The sequence below is a fragment of the Octopus sinensis genome, linkage group LG1 (genome assembly GCF_006345805.1).
Source record: "Octopus sinensis linkage group LG1, ASM634580v1, whole genome shotgun sequence".
NCBI lineage: Eukaryota > Metazoa > Mollusca > Cephalopoda > Octopoda > Octopodidae > Octopus > Octopus sinensis.
The window spans coordinates 110,711,929-110,737,562 of record NC_042997.1 but is presented as its reverse complement, the minus strand read 5'-3'; the positions used below and the strand labels follow the sequence as shown (position 1 = coordinate 110,737,562).

The following is a 25,634-nucleotide window of genomic DNA, read 5'->3' as shown; positions in this document are numbered from 1 at the left end:
TTGCAAGCAATGTTATCATTGTTTAATGTCCGTTTTCCATGCTAGCATGGGTTGGACAGTTCGACCGAGGTCTGGGAAACCAGGAGGCTGCACCAGGTACCAGTCTGATCTGGTAGTGTTTCTACAGCTGGATGCCCTTCCTGATGCCAACCACTCTGTGAGTGTAATGGGTGCTTTTTATGTGCCGCTGGCACAGGGGACAGAAGAGACTGGCAAACAGCCACGATCGGTTGGTGCTTTTACGTGTCACCGACACGGACGCCTGTCAGGCGGTGCTGGCATCTGCCACTTTCGGACGGTGCTTTTCTTTTAACGTGTCACTGGCACGGGTGTCTTAACTAATATTTCTATTCAATTTTCATTTGATGTTGGTGTTAACATACTTAACTGAAAAAGTCTTCTCAAGAACAACGGGTCACTCTATGATCCAAGGTTAGCACAGCAGGCCATCCTGCGAGCCATGAACTCACTTCATTTGTCAGTCTTCGAAGTCACAGCATATCTCCAGAGGACTCGGCCTTTCGTCATAGCCTCTGTGAGGCTCAACGTCTGACATGATATTCCTTAAGCATGAGTTAACTTTACGTTATAGAAATGAAAGAGTCTATGATATCTGTGGATCCTTGAGAATTGCCATTTAATTAACACCAGGAAGTTCCCAGCTATTTTTGTGAATACATCTAGATTGAATGGGGGGGGGGTCAATTAAACCAGATGACCTTTTCATTTCTTTCTTCAGTTTTGGGTTGAGATAGGGTGGAAGGATTTTTCATATTCACTAATTTATCAGTAAAGATACTCCTCGCCTATTCTTCATCTTACACACATGTATAGACATGCATGCATGCATGTATGTATGTGTGCACCTATGTCTTCTGTGATGGTTGTAAGTGAGCATCACTGTCATACAAGTGAGGTTGGTTTCCTGTCTTCCATGAAAAACATGTCTGGTCATGGAAAATATTACCTTGCTTGGAAGCATAAGAGTTAGTGACAGGAAGAGCATCCAACTGTGGAAAAGTTGTTTCAACAAGTTGCATCTAACTCAGGTAAACATGGAAAAGTGGATGTTAAAAATTATGATAATAATGTTATTAGCAGCGTTATGTAAAAGACCATAAGTTTGAATTCAATGTAGATATAACAACTGTAAATTCTCAGAGGATTTTCTATTGACTGTAATCGGGTTTTGGAAGATAAAAACACCTTTGTTTATGCCATTATCCCAGATGTTATATATGAAATGTGATCCATTCCAACCTGATAATTCTTCACCAATTGTCTTGGGGGTTTTATATGTAAAGATCAACATTTTAAGGCTCACTTTTACATGCTGGTGCCACATAAAAAGCACCCAGTACACACTAAAATGGTTGACATTAGGAAGGATACCCAGTCATAGGACCATGCCAAAAGCAGACAAATGGAGCCTAGTACAGATCTACAGTAGGTCAGCTCCTGTTAAACTGTTCAAACCAAGGCAGCATAGAAAATGGAGATTAAATGATTTTCTATGCTTGCCTGGATCCAACAGAGTCTATTATCCTTGTTGCTTATTTTGCACCACCAGCAAAAAAATTTTTTTCCTATGTCTTCCCTTCTCGGGATCTTTCCTTCTTTGTTTCCGACGAAGAGCTCCGCTCGAAACATTAAACCCTCCTTCCCTTCTTTCCTGAGCGTCAAATAATACTTTAATTGTTCCATGTCCTCGCGTTGCTGTGTTTTTTTTCTGTGTTTTCTTGTTTGGATTAACTATATATATATATATATATATATATATATATATATATATATATATATAATCAAAATAAGCAACAAGGATATCTAAAGGTAATGCAGTACGGTCGTTTCATGTGACTCCATTTAATTAAACAATGCAAGTATTACATCAGTTTTAAAATGTAGAGCAATCTTCAGCTGTATATAAATATAGGATTTAGTTAAATTGAAAAGATTCATTTCTATAGTTATTCCATTTACCAACATCACAAAGAGGGTGTGTAGGTAGACAGAGAAACAAGTTTCATCAACAAAAACATGGTAGTAATTATATATATATATATATATATAATGAGTGTGTGTCTGTACCCTTGTGTTGACATAATGTAATAGTTGTAAACAAGCATCACCATCATACAAGTGGTGTTGTTCATTTCTAGTCTTTCATGAAAAACATGTCTGCCCATGGGAAAATTACCTTCTTTGGAAACAAGTGAAGATTGGAGACAGGAAGGGCAACTGGCCAGTGGAAATATGCCTCAATAGACTCTGTTGGATCCAGGCAAGCATAGAAAATCATTTAATCTCCATTTTCTATGCTGCCTTGGTTTGAACAGTTTAACAGGAGCTGACCTACTGTAGATCTGTACTAGGCTCCATTTGTCTGCTTTTGGCATGGTCCTATGACTGGGTATCCTTCCTAATGTCAACCATTTTAGTGTGTACTGGGTGCTTTTTATGTGGCACCAGCATGTAAAAGTGAGCCTTAAAATGTTGATCTTTACATATAAAACCCCCAAGACAATTGGTGAAGAATTATCAGGTTGGAATGGATCACATTTCATATATAACATCTGGGATAATGGCATAAACAAAGGTGTTTTTATCTTCCAAAACCCGATTACAGTCAATAGAAAATCCTCTGAGAATTTACATATATATATATGTATGTATAGAGGTGCAATGGCCCAGTGGTTAGGGCAGTGGACTCACAGTCGAGGATCGCGGTTTCGATTCCCAGACCAGTTGTTGTGAGTGTTTATTGAGCGAAAACACCAAGAGCTCCACGAGGCTCCAGCAGGGGGTGGTGGCGATCCATGCTGTACTTTTTCACCACAACTTTCTCACTCTTACTTCTGTAGGCCTGCTCGCTTAGCCAGTGGCGTGGCATCATTTGAAGGCTAAAACAATGCAAAGCGCATTGTGACCAGCGACGTGTAGCAACATCTGATAGCCTGGTTGGTCACGGTGATATATATATATACACACACACACACACAGTTGAAATTTATAGGAAAACAAAAGACGAAGACAGATGTATGAACAACAAGCAGGTGTATTAGTTTAATGCTCAGGAAAATGAAAAAGTATATATATATATATATCTTAGAGTGTGCTTCTCCAGATTTATGTTTTCTATAAACAATATATATATATATATATATATATATATATAGATATCTTAGAGTGTGCTTCTCCAGATTTATGTTTTCTATAAACAATATATATATATATATATATATATATAGATGAGTGTAGGCAAATTCTAGCCATTGAAACATTTTGAAATCTTTACAATACTCCGTCTCAAATGTTGTGGAATATTGAAATATCGTAATATTCCATAAAAGGCAAGATTATGGCTTTTGGGAATTATTTATTCATTCCATGGAATACAACTGGGAGAAATGGTAAAATTGTGCACAAAGCATCGCACAATAAGAATATTGGTAATTGCATAACACAACGCACTGCAGCATTATCGCTAATCTCCAGAAAAAAACAGAAACTGTCAAATTATTTTAGTTAGAGGAGCTAAAGAGAAGTGGATTCAATGGTGAAGTCTATCATATAGACACATTCATACACACACATATATATATATATACATGCACACACGTGTGAACAGACATGTATAGATATGTGCATGCATACACATACGTATACATGCACACATGTACATGTGCACACACACATGTATACATATGCATGCACACGTATACATATGCATGCACACGTATACATATGCATGCACATGTATACATATGCATGCACACATGTACACACACACACACACATACGTATACATGCACACATGTACATACACACATACGTATACATGCACACATGTACACACACACACATACATGCATGCACACATGTACACACACACATACATGCACACATGTACACACACACACACATACATGCACACATGTACACACATACACGCACACATGTACACACACACACACGCATATACATACACACACACACATATACATGCACACATGTACACACACACACACACATATACATGCACACATGTACACACACACATGTACACTCATATCCAAAAACAAACACAGAAACAACATATACACACAGACAGACACATATAACTATACATAAGCACACACACACCCACAACAGGATATTGGAATATTATATTTCATACATGATATCCTTGCAGAATAATTCCAAATCTCTGAACCTGTTTAGTTTCCTTCAGTTTTTCTCTAGAAATGCCCACAAAAATATTGGAAATTTGCCAATTATATTATTTTTTCACGCTAACCAATTATTGGTTCACCTTCATTACTGGAATCATTACCATTTCAACAGGAACAGTACCTCATTGGTAAAGATGCTCAAACAACATTGCAAAGAGGCATTAAAGAATCTGCAGACTAATTAATGACAACATAGAAGACAAGGCTGAAGATCAGAGCTAAAGGAGTCTGGAATTACCAATAAATCTAATCCAAAATTACAATCTGTGTATCATACTAAATGTAGATCTTATCTTTTTCTTGTTTCAGTCATTAGACTTTGGCCATGTTGGAGCTCCACCTTAAGGGATTTTAATCAAAAGAGTTGACCCCAGTATTTATTTTTTTGTGAAGTGTTTATTTTATTGGTCTCTTTTGCTGAACTGCAAAGTTATAAGGACATAAACACACCAGCACCGGTTGCCAAGTGGTGGTGGTGGGGACAAACATTTTCTTTTCTTTTCCTCTCTCTCTCTCTATATATATCTATATATATATATATGTATATATATATATATATATACACATACACACACAGTTCACTATCAGAACTGTAGGAGAAGTTCCAGGTGTGGAAGCAAGGATTAGAATCAGAGGGCCTTAGAGTCAAGCTAGCTAAAACCAAAGTCCTAATAAGTAGGGAGGTGGACAAGTCACAAACGCCTTCAGGTAGATGGCCCTGCTCGATCTGTAGAAAAGGCGTAAGTAGAAACTCTATAAGATGCACCGAGTGTAAGCTATGGACACATAAGAGGTGCAGCAACGTCAAGGGAAGGCTAACTGGGAAGATAGTTTTTGTATGTGGCAGATGCTCAGGAGCAATAAACACTGAAAATGCGCAGAGACCAACTTCCGCCACATTCCAGGGAGAAAAACTAGAAATAGTTGATAGCTTCAGTTACCTAGGTGACCAAGTCAGTAGCGGGGGCGGGTGTGTTGAAAGTGTAACTGTTAGAGTAAGAATAGCCTGGGCAAAGTTCAGAGAGCTCTTACCTCTGCTAGGGACAAAAGGCCTCTCGCTCAGAGTAAAAGGCAGACTGTATGATGCATGTGTACGAACAGCCATGCTACATGTCAGTGAAAAATTGGCCATGACTGCTGAGGATATGCGTAAGCTCACAAGAAATGAAGCCAGTATGCTCCGATGGATGTGTAATGTCAGTGTTCATACTCGACAGAGTGTAAGTACCTCGAGAGAAAAGTTGGACCTAAGAAGCATCAGTTGTGGTGTGCAAGAGAGACGTTTGCGCTGGTATGGTCATGTGGTGAGAATGGATGAAGATAATTGTGTGAAAAAGTGCCACATCCTAGCGGTTGAGGGAACCTGTGGAAGAGGTAGACCCAGGAAAACCTGGGACGAGGTGGTGAAGCACGACCTTCGAACTTAAGGTCTCACCGAGGAAATGACTAGAGACCGAGACCTTTGGAAGTATGCTGTGCGTGAGAAGATCCGGCAGGACAAGTGAGGCCATAACCCGTGGCCTCAGTCTACTTATGCATACCTTTCCTTCTTGGGACACAAAACTCTACTTATGAAGACCTGTTGAGGCAAGTGAAAAACAAAATCAAAATCGATCAACATCAATGGAAATCATAGCTGTGATACCAGTGCCAGTGGCACATAAGAGTAACATCCGAACGTGGCCATTGCCAGCGCCGCCCCGACTGCCTCCGTGCCAGTGGCACGTAAAAAGCACCATCCGATCGTGGCCATTTGCCAGCCTCGTCTGGCACCTGTGCCGGTGGCACGTAAAAAGCACCCACTACACTCATGGAGTGGTTGGCGTTAGGAAGGGCATCCAGCCGTAGTAACATTGCCAGATCAGACTGGGCCTGGTGCAGCCTTCTGGCTTCCAAGACCCCAATTGAACTGTCCAACCCATGCCAGCATGGAAAGCGAACGCTAAATGATGATGATGATGATACATACACACACACACACACATATATATATATCCAAATGTGACAGGCTTCTTCTAGTTTCCATCTACCAATTCCACTGAAAAGGCTTTAGTCAGCCCAGGTTATAACAGAAGGTACTTGCCCAAGGTGCCACACAGCAGGATTGAACCTGGAAGCATGTGGTTGGGAAGGTAACTTCTTACCATACAGCCATACCTGTGCCTATATATATATATGTGTAAATTTGTGTTGCAAGATTCCTGATGTGAAGTCAGGTGGTGAAACAGATTTTGTATTTTGGGACGGTCATTTCTTTTTGCCAAATGAACACACCCATTGTATATTTGTTTTTCACTCATTTATTACTGTTCTTGTTCTAACTGATGTCCATTGTTTGGACAATGGACAGGAGTCAAAATAAGAAAAGTAATAAATAAGTGAAAAAACAAATATTGCTGTTCTATATTTTTGAGATGAGGAATTATTTACATTATTTACATTTGACAGATATTCATCCCCCTCTTGTTTGTTGTTAACACGTTTCCGCTGATATACCCTCCAACCTTCATCAGGTGCTTTGGGGAAATTTTGAACCTGAGTTCTCATTCCTAAGGTATTTTTCGATGTTATTATTATTATTATTACTATTATTATTATTATTATTATTATTATTACTATTATTATTATTATTATTATTATTATTATTCAGGTCACTGCTTGGAAGTGAACTTGGAATCTTGGGGTTAGTAGCCTGCGCTCTTAACCATCACACTATGTGCCTGTGGGCAATTATAGAGTGAATATATATAGTGCATGTGTTTATTTGGGAAAACAAAAAAAATGACCGGGCGCAGGAGTTCAATAATCAATAATAATCGTTTCTCTTATAGGTATGAAGCAGGACACTCAGTGGGGGTGGGTGGGGAGGTTAGTTAGCCCAACACTAGCATGTGACTGTTCTATTGACCCCTAGAGGGATGAAAGGTAAATATAGTCTCTGTGGGATTTGAACTCAAATTATACAGAGCTGGAACAAATACCACAAGGCATTTAATTCTTTAGTATTTAAACTGGAGCAGTTCAGCAAATGAGAGTGATAAAATAAGTTCTAGGTTTAAAAAAGGAGTAAAAAGGACCAGGGTCAATTAATTCAACTAAAAATTCTTTAAGGCGGTGCCCCAGCATGGCCACAGTTTTATGGTTGAAACAAGTAAAAGATAAAGATATATCAATCAAGTCCAAACATTCTGTTTTATCTTCAAATTGGCCAGATCTGGCCTCTCCCACTTACCCTACAATGCCATTCTAAAAATAAACAGGCGTAGGAGTGGCTGTGTGGTAAGTAGCTTGCTTACAAACCACATGGTTCTGGTTTCAATCCCACTGCGTGGCACCTTGGGCAAGTGTCTTCTACTATAGCCTCGGGCCAATCAAAGCCTTGTGAATGGATTTGGTAGATGGAAACTGAAAGAAGCCTGTTGTATATATATATATATATATATGTATGTGTGTATGTGTTTCCCCCCCCCCCAAACATCGCTAGATAACTGCTAGTGTGTTTATGTCCCCGTAACTTAGCGGTTTGGCAACCATAAAACTGTGGCCATGCTGGGGCACCGCCTTAAAGAATTTTTAGTTGAATTAATTGACCCTGGTCCTGGGATTGATTTGCTTGACTAAAGGCGGTGCTCCAGCATGGCCACAGTCAAATGACTGAAACAAGTAAAAGAGTAAAAGAATCACATCACTGAAATCTCAAAGCTACAATGTATTGTAAGACTCAAATCAATGTGAACAAATAGACATTATATTTGACAGAGAAATCTGAAAGGGTTAAATGGGAAAAAGCTTGTATCAAGACTACTACTACTACTACTACCACTACTACAACATCACATGATATCAGTGACAGGACTTCAAGACAATAAGATAAGGCAGCTGCTGAATTGAAAAGGTTTCAAGCAACCAAATTCTGTTGTAATATTAATTATTCCTCCTCAAGTGGTTTGTGACTATTTTCAAAAGAAAATATCAGGATTGGATCTGAAAGACTAAAACGTTCATTTGTATTTTGAAATTATGAATGAATGGAAGAATTTAGCAATGTTAGCAATGGCTGTCAACCATTTTACATTATTTACATTTGACAGATATTTGTCCTCATCTTGTTTGTTGTTAACACGTCGTTTTGGCTGATATATCCTCCAGCCTTCATCAGGTGTACTGATAGAATTTTGTACCCACACCTGAGTTCTCATTCCTAAGGTTTTTTTGGGTTTTTTTTTTTTGCTGATATTATTATTCCAGTTCTATATTTAAGAGATGAGGAATTATGTACATTATTTACATTCGACGGATATTTGTCCTCATCTTGTTTGTTGTTAGCACAACATTTCGGCTGATATACCCTCCAGCCTTCATCAGGTGTCCTGGGGGAATTTCGAACATGGGTTCTCATTCCTAAGGTATTTTTCAATGTTATTATTCTTATTATTCAGGTCACTGCCTGGAATTGAACTTGGAATCTTAGGGTTAGTAGCCTGCACTCTTAACCACTACGCCATATACCTGTGGGACTGAATATGACCTGAATAATAATAATAATATCAGAAAAATACCTTAGGAATGAGAACCCAGGCTCGAAATTCTCCCAGGTCACCTGATGAAGGCTTTTGACTAAAAATTTAAGGTGGTGCCCCAGCAGGGCCACAGACGAAGGAGTGAGGAATTAAAACAAGACAAAAGCTACAAACACACATGTATGTGTGTGTGTGTGTGTTCACACAGGTGCATGTGAGCATGTGTGTGTGTTCACACAGGTGCATGTGAGCATGTGTGTGTGTGTGTGTGTGTGTGTGCGCAAGTGCCCTTATGAGTAAGTGAAAAAATAGAAGTAGCACTCAACATATTTGATAGGAATTATATTTCTTAATAACAGTTTGGCTCAGCTCCATGTAAAGTTCCATCATCATCATTGTTTAATGTCCGCTTTCCATACTGGCATGGGTTGGACGATTTTGACTGAGGGCTGGCAAACCAGATGGCTGCACCAGGCTCCAATGAGGTACTGGCAATGACCTTGCTCGAATCTTTTTACACATGCCACCGGCACAGGTGCCAGTAAGGCAACGTTGGTAACGATCACGCTCGAATGGTGCTCTTTTATGCGCCACCGGCATGGAATCAGTTGCCTGCTCTGGCAATGATCACGCTCGGATGGTGCTCTTGGCACCCTACTAGCACGGGCACAAGTGCCAGTAAGGCAACGCTGGGGAACATAAAACACGTCCCTCTCATCAGGTGTTAGGAGCAGGGTCAGAGTTTTGAGAGAAATTCAAAATGGCTTCAAATTGTTATTTCAATGGTGAAAATGAGTTCCCCAACATCAAATGGGGTATCATTGACAGGACCCCTTCCTTACTCACCTGGCGTTCATAGTTGCTAACCCCCTCTGCAAGGGACTACACATGCTCCACCAACCTGCAGTATCCATCAACAAAAATAATGAACTATCTTATTGTTACCACCAAAGGAACTCCTGTTAATAAACTTCAAGTCACTGGCAGCTAACAAACCATATAAAACAGCCAGGGTTTATCTGATCCACACATAGAGACAGGGTTTTTAAGCCCTGCTGCCCATATAGACTACAGCTGACCCATGTTGGTAATTAGCCTCAGTTCTTACCCAACACCATCAAATTTTATTGCTTCCACATGAAAACTGCTATCACTAACAATCCTTTCTATTATAGGCACAAGGACTGAAATTTGTGGGGAGAGGACTAATTGATTACATTGACCCTAGTGTTTCACTGGTACTTAATTTATCGACTCTGAAAGGACGAAAGGCAAAGTCGACCTCTGCAGAATTTGAACCCAGAACATAGCAGCAAGCAAAATACCGCTAAGCATTTCATTCAGCATGCTAACGATTCTGCCAGCTTGCTGCCTTAATAATGACCCTTTCTGAAAAGCAAAGTTGACCTAGTAGGAATTTGAACTCAGAACGTGAAGACTGATGAAATACTGCTAAGCATTTTACCTGGTGTGCTAACGATTCTGCCAGCTTGCTGCCTTGTTGCAAAGCTGCTGACCCCTACCAACAGCCCATCCTTCCATGATCTGAACCCAATACAAAGAACTGATGTCACTGATGACACCATGCTGCAGCCTGCTGCGAAAGTGACACCAGCACCCCGTCAACATCCTTTCTACACATGTGAACTTGAAAATAAGCAAAACAGCTAGCATCTCTTTTCTAGCATTAATACCACATGAGCTGACCTATAAAAGCCTAGCACCCAGAAGCATCTTGAATTTCTCTCAAAATACTGTGGTATCTGATGAGATGGATGTGCTCTATGTACCCACAAAACCAAGCCTTGTGGAGCTGAGTTAAAATGTTATTAAAAATTACATGAATACAGACTTGTTACCAATTCAAATATGTTTTGAGGCATATTTGAACCCGTAAGAAAGTCATTCGCTGTATTTTGTCATGGAGAATATTTCTTGCTGTAGACAAAGATGTGTAGATACACTGAGCCCAGCTTACAGCACCTTCTGGACCAGTCTGTTGGATAAATGCATTTCAGAGTGGTTATCTCCTCTTCAGTAACAGATACCAGACAGGAAGTTGCTGTGAACTAACACAAGAGACAGGAATATCATAAGAGAGACCTGTCTCATGTCAGTTTGCAGTGTCTGCTTTTCCAGTCTCTGGTGCTGAGGAGGAGATAACCACTCTGAAATACATTCATCCAGCAGTCTGGTTAGGGGATGCTGTGAACTGACTTGGTGTTTTTTTAAACTTATCTTGTCTACCAGGAGAAATTGCCTCCACGACAAAACATAGCAAATAGCTTTCTTACAGGTCAGAATATACCTCAGGCATATTTGAGTTGGTAATAAATTTGTATCTATACAAATCACAGGATTGTCCTATCAACCAGGATAAAAATTAACACACACATGCACATAATTGAATCTAAAAAAATTCCATAATAAATATTCTCAATTAGGAATTTAGATTTACAATTTAGAAAATCTTCCATTAAATAATAAACGAGGAATGTAATTATTTTTAATGACTGCACTGATCTAATAACATGTAAAATGGTTAGTCGTCAATATGACAAGTCACGAACAAGTTTTAAGAATGTTAATGAAAAAAATTAGAATTAAATATTCCTGCTGTAACGAGCAAATAAGCAATTGTTATCAGTTGAAACTGTATGGTCTTCTGCAGATTCTCATGTCTAAGCAAGACAATTGATGAAATTAAGAGATAAATAAATAAATCACAAAGCAACGAAACTGTTAAGTATGACAATTAACAAACTGTTTTAACGAAAAGAAAAAAAAGTTTGGATTGAATTTTCTTTTTTTTTTTTTTAAATCCCAGTGAAACAGCTGGAATATTCTGGAATAATTTTATGTAAGCAGAGAAAACAAAATATGTTGCCAAAGAACTTGGAACAGGTGTTGGCGGACATGGAAGATTGTGTGTTTGTGTTTTAGAGAAATTAAATATTGAATTGTATGGGAAGCAATCAATAGTCATGATGACTAAGAATGGTACTGGCACACAAAATAAACAACAAAAGCAAAAACAAAACAATTCAACAATGGCACTTGAGCTGCTAGAAATAGTAGCCAAACTTCCCTCAAATTGTACATTACCTTATAAAAAAGGTTGTATATAATGTAGTCCTTTAAATAACACGTTTGAAAAGAAAATTTTAATATGAGACAGTCATGGCTGGAACATCGAGTCTGTTGATTTAGGGATGACCTGGGGTTGTACAACAATAAGAAACAACAAAAATACAGATAAAATGCCTTCCCCACCATCACCAAATACTTTTTTTTTTTGTAATTTCAAGGCCAATAATATCTTATGCTAATGGAATCATCATCATCATCATTTAATATCCATTTTCCCGTGCTTGCGCTGGAAACAGAATTTGGTTAAGCAGAGTTTTTACAGCTGGATGCCCTTCCTGTCACCAACCGACTCCTGTTTCCAAGCAGGGTAACAGTTTCCCTGTGGACAGACGAGAAATGAACACCACCACTTCTACAATGGTGATGCACATATACAACCATCATGTGATATCAAAACAAAGAAATGCTAACACACACACACAAACCTGTAGTAAGACATAAATTTATTTTTTTTACTGTAGCATGAGTTAGTTGTTTGGGACAAATGTTGACCACTTAAGGTTGGTGTTGCACAAATTTAAACAACTTCTACCCAAGTTGAAAATCATCATCATCATCGTTTAACGTCAGCTTTCCATGCTAGCACGAGTTGGACAGTTCGACTGGGGTCTGGGAAGCCAAGAGGCTGGACCATCCTCCAGTCTTTCTACAGCTGGGTGCCCTTCCTAACGCCAACCACTCCGTAAGTGTAGTGGATGCTTTTTATGTGCCAGGGGAGGCTGGCAACGGCCACGATCGGTTGGTGCTTTTTACATGCCACCGGCACAGAAGCCAGTCAAGGTGGCGCTGGCATCGGCCACGTGATTAAAAACAGTTGAGTTAGTTACCATGAAGACATTGAACTTTGAACGATGTACTCTCAAGCTTCTCATGCTGTCAACTTCACTCAGAAGCTGGAAGATTAGTTGTTCAATTTCTTAGTCACCATGACTACTGAGCTAAGTTGTTTTTAGCAAGTCAAAATCATTATGCTCACTTTTTTCACTTGGCATTTGTCTTCTTTAAGCTATATGTGTGTGTGTATGTGTCTGTGTTTGTCTCCCCAACATCGCTTGACAACCGATGCTGGTGTGTTTACGTCCCCATAATTTAGCAGTTCGGCAAAAGAAACCGATAGAAAAAGTACTAGGCTTACAAAGAATAAGTCCTGGGATCGATTTGCTCAACTAAAGGTGGTGCTCCAACATGGCCAGTCAAATGACTGAAACAACTAAAAGAGTAAAGAGAGTATTACGAAGCTTATTATATCATTTTACCAAAGTTTGCTGAAATTGACTGCTTCAGCAAGACTAGTCTGGCTTTGTAGTATGGGGTTAATAATATCCGGTACCAAACTAAAGAATCTGTAAAAATTACTAAATGCAATCGAATACATTTATATTTCTTTATTGCCCACAAGGGGCTACACACAGAGGGGACAAACAATGACAGACAAACGGATTAAGTCGATTATATCAATCCCAGTGCGTAACTAGTACTTATTTAATCGACCCCGAAAGGATGAAGGGCAAAGTCGACCTCAGCGGAGTTTGAACTCCGAACGTAGCAACAGATGAAATACCTATTTCTTTACTTCCCACAAGGGGTTAAACACAGAGAGGACAAACAAGGACAGAGAAATGGATTAAGTCAATTATATTAACCCCAGTGCATAACTGGTACTTATTTAATCGACCCCGAAAGATGAAGGGCAAAATTGACCTCAGTGGAATTTGAACTCAGAATGTAGCAGCAGACGAAATACTGCTAAGCATTTCGCCCAGCGTGCTAACGATTCTGCCAGCTCGCCACCTTATTTGCAGTCTAATATATTCATGTCTTGCTATGTTATTTCCATCTGACTGAAGGTTTAAATTTTGATTGTTTACCCACACAGTGAATATTCCTGTGATACACGTTTGCAAAGCTTTGTTTTGAAAAACTGTAAATAAAAGTGTCACATTTTGAACTTGAGTACAACTCATTGCTTTCTGATTCTTTCTGTGTAGCATTTGTCAAACATCTATTTTTGCCAAACATCTTTTTATGCAGCAGGTTTCTTTCACTTTCAGTCTACCAAATCTACTCAAAGAACTGGTCATGCCAAGAAAACACTTGTTGCAGCATGCAGCAGGACTGAACCTGAGACCAGATGGTTGGGAAGCAAGCTTCTCAACTACAGCCACACCTGTAGCAATGATAAACCATTGATAGAAAAGCATGCTGTGTGAGCAACGGTTTACATTGAACAAAGATTTTGGTCTGAAAGTAAGATAAGCCTTCTGTAAAGGGGATCAACCAGTTAACAAATCAGATAAACCATAAATAAATTTCTAAGAGATTAGGACACATGTCACAAATCATAATCCTTCAGTCAACAAATCTAAAACAGGCAAAATGACTTTGGTTAAAAACAATCTTGATGCTATTGTCCAATAGTCAATAATATACAAAAAGAAAAAAGTGGTCCCTGGGGCAGGATGTGCTTACTAACCTTGGTAGCCTGTGGGGCACAATGAGTGTGCTCACTAACCTTGGCAGCCCTTGGGGCACAATGAGTTCACTTTTGGTGGTCCCTGAGGGAAAATCACTTCACTGACCCTCTAAACCATAATTACATCATTGGCATTTCCCTATTTTGATTTTTGAAAATTTAGGCTGAGTTTGTGGGTGTTTTTTGTTTTTTCACTCTTCAATGATTATTATTCAGTCCCAGGTCATAAAGACATTCCAACCATGATCTTTCCTGCTTGTCCTAGTAGGAAATGCAGGTACTACTTTTTTTTTTATTAAGAATTGTCAAAAATTAGAATATATAACTGTGATTATCCTATTCATGTTCAAATCTACTGGAATGAATTAAAACTGGCTCCCTCTGTCGGTTATGATGACGAGGGTTCCAGTTGATCTGATCAACAGAACAGCTTACTCAGGAAATTAAACAAGCAAGTGGCTGAGCACTCCACAGACACATGTACCCTTAACGTAGTTCTCAGGGAAATTCAGCGTGACACAGAATGTGACAAGGCCAGCCTTTTGAAATACAGGTACAACTCATTTTTTTCCAGCTGTGTTGACATGGAGCAACATGAAGTAAAGTGTCTTGCTCAAGGATGCAATGCCCTACTGGGACTAGAACTCACAACCTTATGAACAGGAGCTGACCATGCTAACCACTGAGCCACACGCCTTGACTGGAATCTATTAAGAATGACTTATGTGGGTAACTGCTTTGACTTTTGTTGTTCATCATGCACAAGACAATTTATTATTTGTCGGCTGACATCAGCAGGCATCAGAAAATAATTTGTTTACTGAATTCTATAAAGAAGACCCTTGATAGATTCATTGGTCTGGGGTAGTTTGACTGAAGAAATAATTAAGGTTGAAACACTGGTGTCTCAAAGTTTCCTCACATCAATCAACCGAATGTGTTGTGAACACAGATTCATCTGAAAGGAGTTGATCTCCAATAACAAAATACAACAGCACTCGACATATTCACATCATAATCCACCAAAATGTATTGAGACTGAATAGATGCACTACCATTTTGATTCTTACTGTTCTGCATGTACCTGTAAATGATCTTCTTGGCAGACATCAAAATATATCAACAAATTATATGTTCTATAAACAGGCACTAGTAATCTTGTTAAATTCATTGATCTGGGTTAACTTTGTCTAATGAGACAGAATAAAGTCAAAACACCATGGTGTCTCAAAGTCCCCTTATATCAGCAAATCAGGTGCTTGTTGATTTCTATAAATAGGAATTAGTGATCTTGTTAAATTTATTGATCTGGGGTAACTTTGACTGAGGAGACAATATAAACAAAACACCATGGTGTCTCAAAGCTCCCTTACATCAATGAATCACATGCCTTCTGAAAATACATGTAAAGGGATGAAGTGTTCTCCAAAGATGAAACACAACAACAATCAGCATATTCAATGTGTAAATCTGCTGGAACATATTAAGAATGAATAGATATGTTACTGTTGCATAAAATATATTGGTTTACCATCTTCATAAAGTTCAGGCAGGAATTACAGTAGATGCTACAATCGCAGTTGGGATAGTGCCATTACTACACCATAGACATCCCAAACAGCACCATCTGCCAATATTCAGTGAATGTCAGAGGCATCAGGATGGAAGAAGTACAAGAGCTAGGAGGATTTTGAGTGAGGTGGAGTGATGTTAATGGAAAACTTGAAAGAGTTGTCGGAGGAGTTCAGAGAGTGGCAGGGAGAATAGATTAATATAAAGAAATGAAAAAGAGAGCATGAGTAAGATGGAAGTCTTTGGGAAATCCAGGAAAGTGAGAGATGTGAATGGTAGAGAGGCTGGATTCTAAATGTTTGCAGATATCACCTTTCAAGGTGACATTGGAATAAAGTGGAGAGTCTTTAGTTAGTGAATGAATACATTTGTCTACCAAGGTTTCCAAGCAATCCTGCAGCAGAAATAGAGGTTGTGAGTTTAAATTCTGCCTGGCTATTAAATATACAAATACTTTTGTCGAAATCAAACTTGGTGACTGGTATCTGTTGCTAGTGGAGAGCTAAGAGTACCATATGAGTGAAATCGTTGCCAAAGCAACAAGCTGGCCTTCGTGCTGATGGCATGTTAAACACACCATTCAAGTGTGATCGTTACTGTGTCACCTTACTAGCACTTGTGCTGGTGGCACATGAAACATTCAAGCGAGGTTATTGCCAGTGCCGCTAGACTGGCTCCTGTGCAGTTGGCACATAAAAAGTACCGTTTGGGCGTGGCCATTGCCAGTACCACCAAACTGGCCCTCGTGCCGGTGGCACGTAAAAAGAACCAACCGATTGTGGCCGTTGCCAGCCTCCCCTGGCACCTGTGCCAGTGGCACATAAAAGCACCCAATACACTCTCGGAGTGGTTGGCGTTAGGAAGGGCATCCAGCTGTAGAAACTCTGCCAGATCAGATTGGAGTCTGGTTTGCCAGACCTCAGTCAAAACCATCCAACCCATGCTAGCATGGAAAGCGGATGTTAAACGATGATGATGATTTTCTATTAGGGAACATGAATGTAATCAGAAAACATGATCAATTGAAATAGATCTGTAATTGCTTCCTAAGTTTGGTCAGTCTTTTAAGGATCATTGCATTGATTGGGTTTTATGGTGTCAAAGGAATATAAGATTTGAGTAGGACACCATTCTTCAAAGAAAATATTTCTTGGTGATCTGATATCTATCTTGAACAATGGAGTGAACCAACAAAATTTAGGGCAGTATATTGTGAGAACACACAACAATGCTCATAAAAGATTCTAATAGTGCAGGTACTCCAATATCTTTATTTTTCAGGTGATCTTATTTCTCGAATTAAAACTGCGTAGTACATAACAAAACAATAGGTTAACTCGGTTATGGTTGAATAACATCAAACATTTAGATACTTAATATTAGGAGTCATCAATATAAAGAAATATTGAATAAAAAGAAGAAAAATAAAAGCTGTGACTGTTTGAAAGTAAGACCCCAATTAGTTTGTGTTAGAAGACAAAAAATACTGATCTAATCTGACAACGCACAGAATCAAGTGTGTGTTGGAGGGGGGGGGGCAGGGAATTACAGCAACATCACAACAGAACAACACAATGGTAACATAATAAAAGATGACAATAAAAGAGTTGGAAATAATAGAAGAATTTACTGAACATTAGTCTTTAGTTCTTCAATTCCTGTTCTAGACGGTTTTACATTTCAAAGAATAGCAAAGAATACCTCTAACTTATTCAAACAAATTCTTATTAGTGTAACATTAAGAATATGGTGAAAGCATCAATTTGGGAAAGGTAAAAAGCAACAGATGGAACTCATACCAGATCACAATTTATCGGGAGACTTACATTACTTAAATGCACCACAGAGCACCTGCTGTTTATAACATAACTTACTAATTTTGTGCTGCAGAGAATCTACCATTTGCAGTTTAATTTTAACCCTTATTCTTACAAATATAGTTTGGTACAAGTCAGAAAACTAAGCAGAAAATAATAAAAGTGAAGAGGTTCAGAATTTCTAAATACTTACATTTATTCCTTCAACTTTTTCTCCAATTGCTTCAATGACTCCGGCACATTCATAACCCATGATTACAGGAGTCTTAGGGGGATTGTCGATTACACCTTGGCGCAGCACCAAGTCCAGAAAGTTGACACCACTAGAAAAGAACAAAAAAAGAAAAAAAAGGAGCTGAAGATGAACTAAATAAACAGAAAGATTAAACAGCTTTGAACAAACAAACTAAAGAGTCTTGGTATTATTTCAATGGCAGAGTCAGCATTATTGTGATGGTGGGCCCAGCACCAGCCATTGTGATGGAAGACCAGTGTTATTGCAATAACAAGCCAGCATTATAATAACAGTCCACCTGACATTTTGTGCTCCCTAAAGCCTTCTGGAATTCCTATTTTTAATACTGTTTATAAAATTATCCTAGAGTCTTCCAGGCTGGAACAAAGAAATTCAAAACTGGATGTCCCTAGGAGGTCCTCTAAGCTGATGACCTTGTTCTTATAGGTGAATCACTACCTGACCTAGAAAAGAAATTTCCGGTGTGGGAACAAGGCCTGGATTCTAAGGACCTAAGAGACAATGTAGCAAAAATCAAAGTCCAAGTAAATAGGAAAACAGACAAATCACAAGACCATTCTGGGCTCTGCTCAATTAGTTGGTAGAAACTCCATACACTGGACAAAGTACAAACTTTGGACACATAAGAGGTGTAGCAGTATCACAGGAAGGTTAATTAAGAAAAATAGTGTTTGTGTGTGGCAAATGTGCACTAAAATGTGCACTAAAAGTACACAAACAACAGACTCCCTCAAATGCTTGGTGGAGACCATTAGAAGCAGTAGACAGCTTCTGTTACGTAGGAGACCAAGTTATCAGTGGTGAAGGAAGCTTGGAAAGTATAGGTGCTAGAATAAGAACAGGCTGGGAAAAGTTCAGAGATCTAACTTTGTTGGTAACTAAGAGCCTATTCCTCAGAATGAAAGACAGATTGTATGATGCCTGTGTATGTACAGCTATGCTACATGGCAGTGAAACATGAGATTTGACTACAGAGGACTTGTGAAGGCTTGAAAGAAATGAAGCTAGCATACTCTGCTGGATGGGTAATGTCAGTGTGCACACACACACAACAAAGTGTAAATGATCTAAACAGAAAACTGAGTATGAGAGGCATTAGATGTGTGCAAGAGAGATGACTGTGCTGGTTTGGTCATGTGATGCATATGGATGAGGACAGCTGCATAAAGGAGTACCAAACTAATTGTGGAGGATACTTGTGGAAGGAGTAGACCCAGGAAGACATGGGACAAAGTGGTGAGGAAGGAACTTCAGATGCTGGGCCTCATTGAGGAAATGACGAGACTAGGAGATGAGGCAACTTGCTGTACCTGATTAAGAAATGGCAAGCTAAGTAAAAATTGCTGTTTTCCACACATAGAGGCTTGTCCTATCAGGTGCCAGTGACACACAAAAAGCACCCATGCCAGCGCTGTGTAGACACACACATGCTGGTGCTGCATAAACCCACCTGTGCCAGTGACATGTAAAAAATCGCCCAGCAGACCCTGTTAAATGGTTGGTGTTAGGAAGGACATCCAACCGCAGTAACCATACCAAAACAGAATCTGAGTCTGGACAGCTTCCAGCTCCATCTCAAACCATCCAACCCATGCCAGCATGAAAAGTAGATGTTAAACAATGATGAAGAATTATTCCCCAAAAATGTGGCAAACTAAAATCCACAGACAAAGTTATTTTCATCTCAATTTTTCAATCTGAAAAATGCGTTTCAACAAAAGATTCTAAATGTGTCTTGTCTATGGCGCTAACTTTTCCATATAAGATTTTAATTTTCTGATCTAAGATATTTTTTTTCAATTCTTAGTTTTAGTATTTTAACGACAAGACAACTGTCCAAGCACCAAATATTATCAAAGACTGAGAATTCTTAGACTCCAAAAATGCTTCTTTCACAAGTGCCATTGTTAGACTGGAATTTCTGTGTTCCTTTATAAACAGTGTCTTTTATGCAAATGACAATTCCTGAAAATACAAAGTACCATTCTGGAATTCAACAAATGGCGCCGGAAAGAAGCCATTGTTCATTCTATGGAAATTAAAATGACATTAAATTAATGAAAACATTCTTTAAAAAAAAATCTCAAAATTTAAAAACTAAAAATAATTTTCTTTGTTAGAAAACAAAGAAAATATTCTAGAAATATTTTTATTTCTTCAAGAGAAAAAAAAACAAGAAAATTTCGTGTTGATTTAACCAATTCTGTTAGTTTCATCCACAGGTCTTTAAATAGAAATCACAACACCTGCAACAGAAATATTTCAAGGAAGGAAAGTTTTTGCTTCCTAACAATGAGATTGTGGGTTCAAGTCTTCTGTGTGGCATCTTAGGTAAGTATCTTCAAAGTATAGTTGCAGGATGAGCAAAATCTTCAGAATGGATTTGGTAGACAAGAAAATAAAAGGAGCCCATCGTGTGTGTGTGTGTGTGTGTGTGTGTGTGTGTGCATGAGTGAGTGAGAGAGAGAGAGAGAGTAAGAGAGAGAGTGAGTGAGTGAGTGAGTGAGAGAGTGAGAGAATGAGTGAGAGAGAGTGAGTGAGAGAATGAGTGAGAGAATGAGTGAGAGAATGAGTGAGAGAATGAGTGAGAGAATGAGTGAGAGAATGAGTGAGAGAATGAGTGAGAGAGAATGAGTGAGAGAATGAGTGAGAGAGAGTGAGAGAGAGTGAGAGAGAGTGAGAGAGAGTGAGAGAGAGTGAGAGAGCGTGAGTGAGAGAATGAGTGAGAGAATGAGTGAGAGAATGAGTGAGAGAATGAGTGAGAGAATGAGTGAGAGAATGAGTGAGAGAATGAGTGAGAGAATGAGTGAGAGAATGAGTGAGAGAATGAGTGAGAGAATGAGTGAGAGAATGAGTGAGAGAATGAGTGAGAGAATGAGTGAGAGAATGAGTGAGAGAATGAGTGAGAGAATGAGTGAGAGAATGAGTGAGAGAATGAGTGAGAGAATGAGTGAGAGAATGAGAGAGAGAATGAGAGAGAGTGAGAGAGAGAGTGAGAGAGAGAGTGAGAGAGAGAGTGAGAGAGAGAGAGTGTGTGAGAGAGAGATAGTGATAGAGAGAGAGTGATAGAGAGAGAGTAAGAGAGTGAGAGGGAGTAAGAGAGTGAAAGAGAGTGAGAGAGAGTGAGTGCATGTGTTTATTTGTATGCAAGGGCAGAGGGTAGTGGTGTTAACTTGTGCTAACAAATTATTTAGGCATTTAATGCCTTTAAAGCCTTGTGGAATAACAGATCCCATATTTAAAAAATGGGTAAGGGTTAGTGTCAGGAAGAGCATTCAGCTGTAAAAAACATGCTTCAAATAACATTAACCCTTTAGCAGTTAAACAGGCCATGTCTGGCCTGAGTATTCCATGTGTTTTATGTTCAAAGTGGCCTGTCACACCTACCATACATTGTCATTCCAAAAACAATCACATTATTGGAATCTCAAAGCCACAAGACAATGAATGATTGGTACAAAACGGACATAAAATGAACAAAAATCTTCTCTTGTTAATTCCTCAAGGTTTTGATAACCAGCAGGTCAGAGGAAGAAAAAATGGTGGCAGTAGGTCAGTGTAGGGAGAAGAAAAAAAAAGTAAGTTTAAATAGTTGCATTATCAGAGAGATAAGAAGTTGTCTTTGTAGGTCACTTTGACTGGAAGGAAAAAGAACACTGACAATAATAGATCACTTACTAAAGAGATAAGATGTGATGTTAATAGGTCACTTTGGTCTGAAGGACAGAGAAAATAGCATTATTGCCAACTCTGATCTGAACAGTAGAGTTAATGTCAGCTTTAGGGATTTAAAAGGTAAACTTCAAGAGTTGAAGGTTAATTTTAAAATGCTTAGAAAAAGGAGTTTTATAGGGCAATAGTTTCAGAACACAATATCTCATGAACAACTTCACTGTAAATTAGAAAATTACTATTTTTAAATCTCACAACAAGAGATATTCAACAACAGTACTTTGGAGTAAAGATTGTTTGCCAACATAACATGGCAGTCCTGGTTTAGGACGAATGTTGCTGTAATTCAGCCCCAGGAAACATCGTCTCCAGCTGGCTATACAACACAATCTGTGTCCTTATAAAAAATAAATAAATATAAAGACACAGATTGTGTTGTATAGCTAGCTGGAGACGATGTCTCCTGGGGTTAAATTAAAGCAAAATTCATCCTAAACCAGGACTGCCATGTTATGTTGACAAACAATCTTTGCTAACTTTACAGTAGCCAACTGGTTTTGGTTGCGTTAAATAAAAATGAAAAAATAATGACGAAAAAGATACTGTCAAGTTGTTACCAAAGAGACGACAAACCAGTGCTGCCATCAAAATAATCCCATCATGTAAATTTTGTGCTTATATTTTTATGCATAATTCTCTGAAGATTAAATTCAGGTAAATGTTTCTTGGGATCTTGTCTGTTACTTGGTGTCCCAAATAGTGGTGGGGTCACAAAAAGAAAAAAAAGTATCCAGTATCTAGGTGGAGGCATGGCTATGTGGTAAGAAGCTTGCTTCCCAACCACATAGTTCCAGGTTCAGTCCCACTGCGTGGCACTTTGGGCAAGTGTCTTCTACTATAATCTCAGGCCAATCAAAGCCTTGTGAGTGGATTTGGCAGATGGAAACTGAGAAAAGCCCATCATATGTGTGTGTGTGTGTGTATGTATGTCCCACTCCATTGCTTGACAACCAATGTTAGTGTGTTTACATCTCCATAATTTAGCAGTATGGCAAAAGAGACTGATAGAATAAGTACTAGGCTTACAAAGAATAAGTCGATTTGTTTGATCAAAGGAGGTGCTCCAGTATGGCCACAGTCAACTGACAGAAACAAGTAAAAGAAAGTATACTCTGGGAAGTGGCTGGCACTAGGAAGGGCATCCAGTCATAGAAACCATAGCGAAAGAGACATTGGAGACTAACTGAGCCCTCATTCTAGCTGGATCCTAACAAACCATCCAACCCATGCCAGCATGGAACACAGATGATAAACGAGGGAGTCCCCCATGCCACTTTATAATTCAGTGTCGTCTAAATTATATAGAATGGTCCTTAAATGCAACTGGTCTTGTACTTCCTCCAGTCAGGTCACTTCTGACCTATTTACCTTGCCACATTTCATTGCTCTTGTTGTGCCCACCTCTACCCACCAAGGCTGCACACTAACCACAACACCCAGTCCTGTTTCCCCTAGAACATCACCCCTCTGGAATCTCCTCTTCCCTGCAGACATTGACCTCCAACAGTTTAAACAAAACAATGACATAAGATCGCAAATTTGGAGGGCCACAAATACCATGGATCCTGCCACTTTCTCCAGACACAAAGAAAAAAAAATATCAACATCATCATCACCATCATAATTTTAATAATTATTTTTTTCATTTTAACCTATTTTCAATCATCTTTAAAAATTTTAAAGCAATATTCAGAAATTTAAGTACCCTGGGACTTAATGGGTTAATCAAAAGGTATTGATCGGCCCAGAGCTATATAACAAAAGACACTTGCCCAAGTGCCACACTGAAATTGAACCCAAGACCAATGGTTGTGAAGCAAACTTCTTAATCACACAGTCACACCTGATGCAAAACTATTCTTCATTGCATCATAGAAATTGTCCCTGTCACCATGCTTGTCTGTTAACATCTGGATTTGTTGTGGGGGCTATCATTCATTTCCACCCACAGGAATCATTACATTAATGGAGACACTATTGAATATCATGAATCAATATAAACAGATTATTTTAGAGTTAAATTTTAAGCAACCATGGCCATAGCAAATTGAATTCAGTACCTTGAAAAAAAAAAAAATGCACCCCAGCCCCTGCCTTCTTCTTCATATTGACATCCTATGACAGTAGTTTCCCATCTGTGACCATGGGTTTCATAGATTGTTAACTTTAAAAACAATCTAAATTGACAATGTACTTAATCACTATTTCAGACAAATATTTGTTGTCATTTCAAAATTTTTGTATTGAGAATCAATACTGAAAAATAATTAAAATCAGTTTAACCAGTGAATATGTTAGTTGCGTGGGAATGAACCTGGATGTGTAGTTGAGAAGTCTGTTAAGTAGTCATGTGTTTTCAGGTTCAATTTGACTGCAAGGCATCCTGGCTAAATGTCTTTTAGCGAGAATTTACAAAGAAAACAAAAGATGAAGATGGGTGTGTAAACAACAAGCAGATGTATTAGTTTAATACTCAGGAAGTGAGAAAGTTTTTTACATTTCAAGCCTACGCTCTTCAATAGAAAGGAACACAAAAATAAACAGGGAGAGGAAATAGAAAGTGTCTTTTAGCTTGGTATTTGATTGATCAATGCACTGTGGATGGAATTGAGTTCTAGTTTATTTTCATCATCACCATTTAACCCTTTCGTCACTGTATTTATTTTGAGATGCTCTGTATTTCTTTCAATTACTTTAAATATAACAAAGAATTTAATAAAATAACTTAGTTATCATTCAGCTAGTGTTAGGAACATAAATTGTGACTAAGGTTTAGTGGAAGATTTTAATTCTGAACTTTTGAAAAGAAGGCATTTGTACTACAGAGCCAGAGACAGTTTCAGCCAGGTTGGTAATGAAAGGGTTAATGTCCATTTTCCACATTGGCATAATTTGGATGGTTTGACAGAAGCCAAGTTGAGGGGTCTTGTCTTACAAATTACTTGGTGCCATGTAAAAAGCCTCTAGCACACTCTAAAGTGGCTGATGTTAGGAAGGATGTCCAACTGTACAAATAATGCCAAAGCAAATCTTGGAGATTGGTACAATCCTCTAGCCATTGGTGCTTGCCAAACAATCCAACTGATACAGAAAACAGACTTTAAATGGTAATGATGAAAGTTGATTAGAATTCAATGTATTACATAAAGAAAATCATCATCATCATCATTTAACATCCGTTTTCCATGCTGGCATGGGTTGGACGGTTTGACCGGAGCTGGCCAGCTGAAGACCAGCTCAGGCTCCACATCTGTTTTGGCATGGCTTCTATAGCTCTCTGCCCTTCCTAACACCAACCACTTTACACAGTGTACTGCATTCACTCATGCAGTACTGGTATGGGTTCTTTTTACCTATTTCTTTACTACCCACAAGGGGCTAAACACAGAGAGGACAAACAAAGACAGACAAACGGATTAAGTCAATTATATCGACCCCAGTGCATAACTGGTACCTATTTAATCGACCCCGAAAGGATGAAAGGCAAAGTCGACCTCAGCGGAATTTGAACTCAGAACATAACGGCAGATGAAATACCGCTAAGCATTTCACCCGGCATGCTAACGATTCTGCCAACTCGCCGCCTTACATGGCAGCAGCCCCTACAAGATAAGGAATGCTCAGTTGGAGAGGGATACAGGGACCAGCCTGTATGCAAAGACAACCATGCTTTTACTTAGCTCAAGGTGTCTTTCCTAGCACAGCAAACCACCAGGAGCCTCGGTCCCCTGTCAACCCCTCCAATGAAGTTATTGTTGCAGCATTGTGTTACTGGGTTTCATATCTCTTTCTCTCTCTCCTTGGACATTTTTGCTTCTCATATATGGCTACTTGGTAGACCGGATACCTCAACACAGCAGCAGACTGGATCTAAAAATATTG

At 38.9% G+C, this 25,634-nt stretch overlaps 1 protein-coding gene across 4 annotated transcripts in view; it reads right to left on the bottom strand.

Annotated features, from left to right (window-relative positions):
* Nucleotides 1-25,634, bottom strand: part of LOC115218403 (synaptic vesicle membrane protein VAT-1 homolog-like) — a 113,917-nt gene that overhangs the window by 38,691 nt on the left and 49,592 nt on the right. For all 4 annotated transcript variants that reach the window (XM_029788196.2, XM_029788205.2, XM_029788214.2 and 1 more), the window contains exon 2: nucleotides 17,958-18,087. In XM_029788196.2, the coding sequence (XP_029644056.1) occupies nucleotides 17,958-18,087 (130 nt within the window). The remainder of the gene's footprint in view (nucleotides 1-17,957; nucleotides 18,088-25,634) is intronic.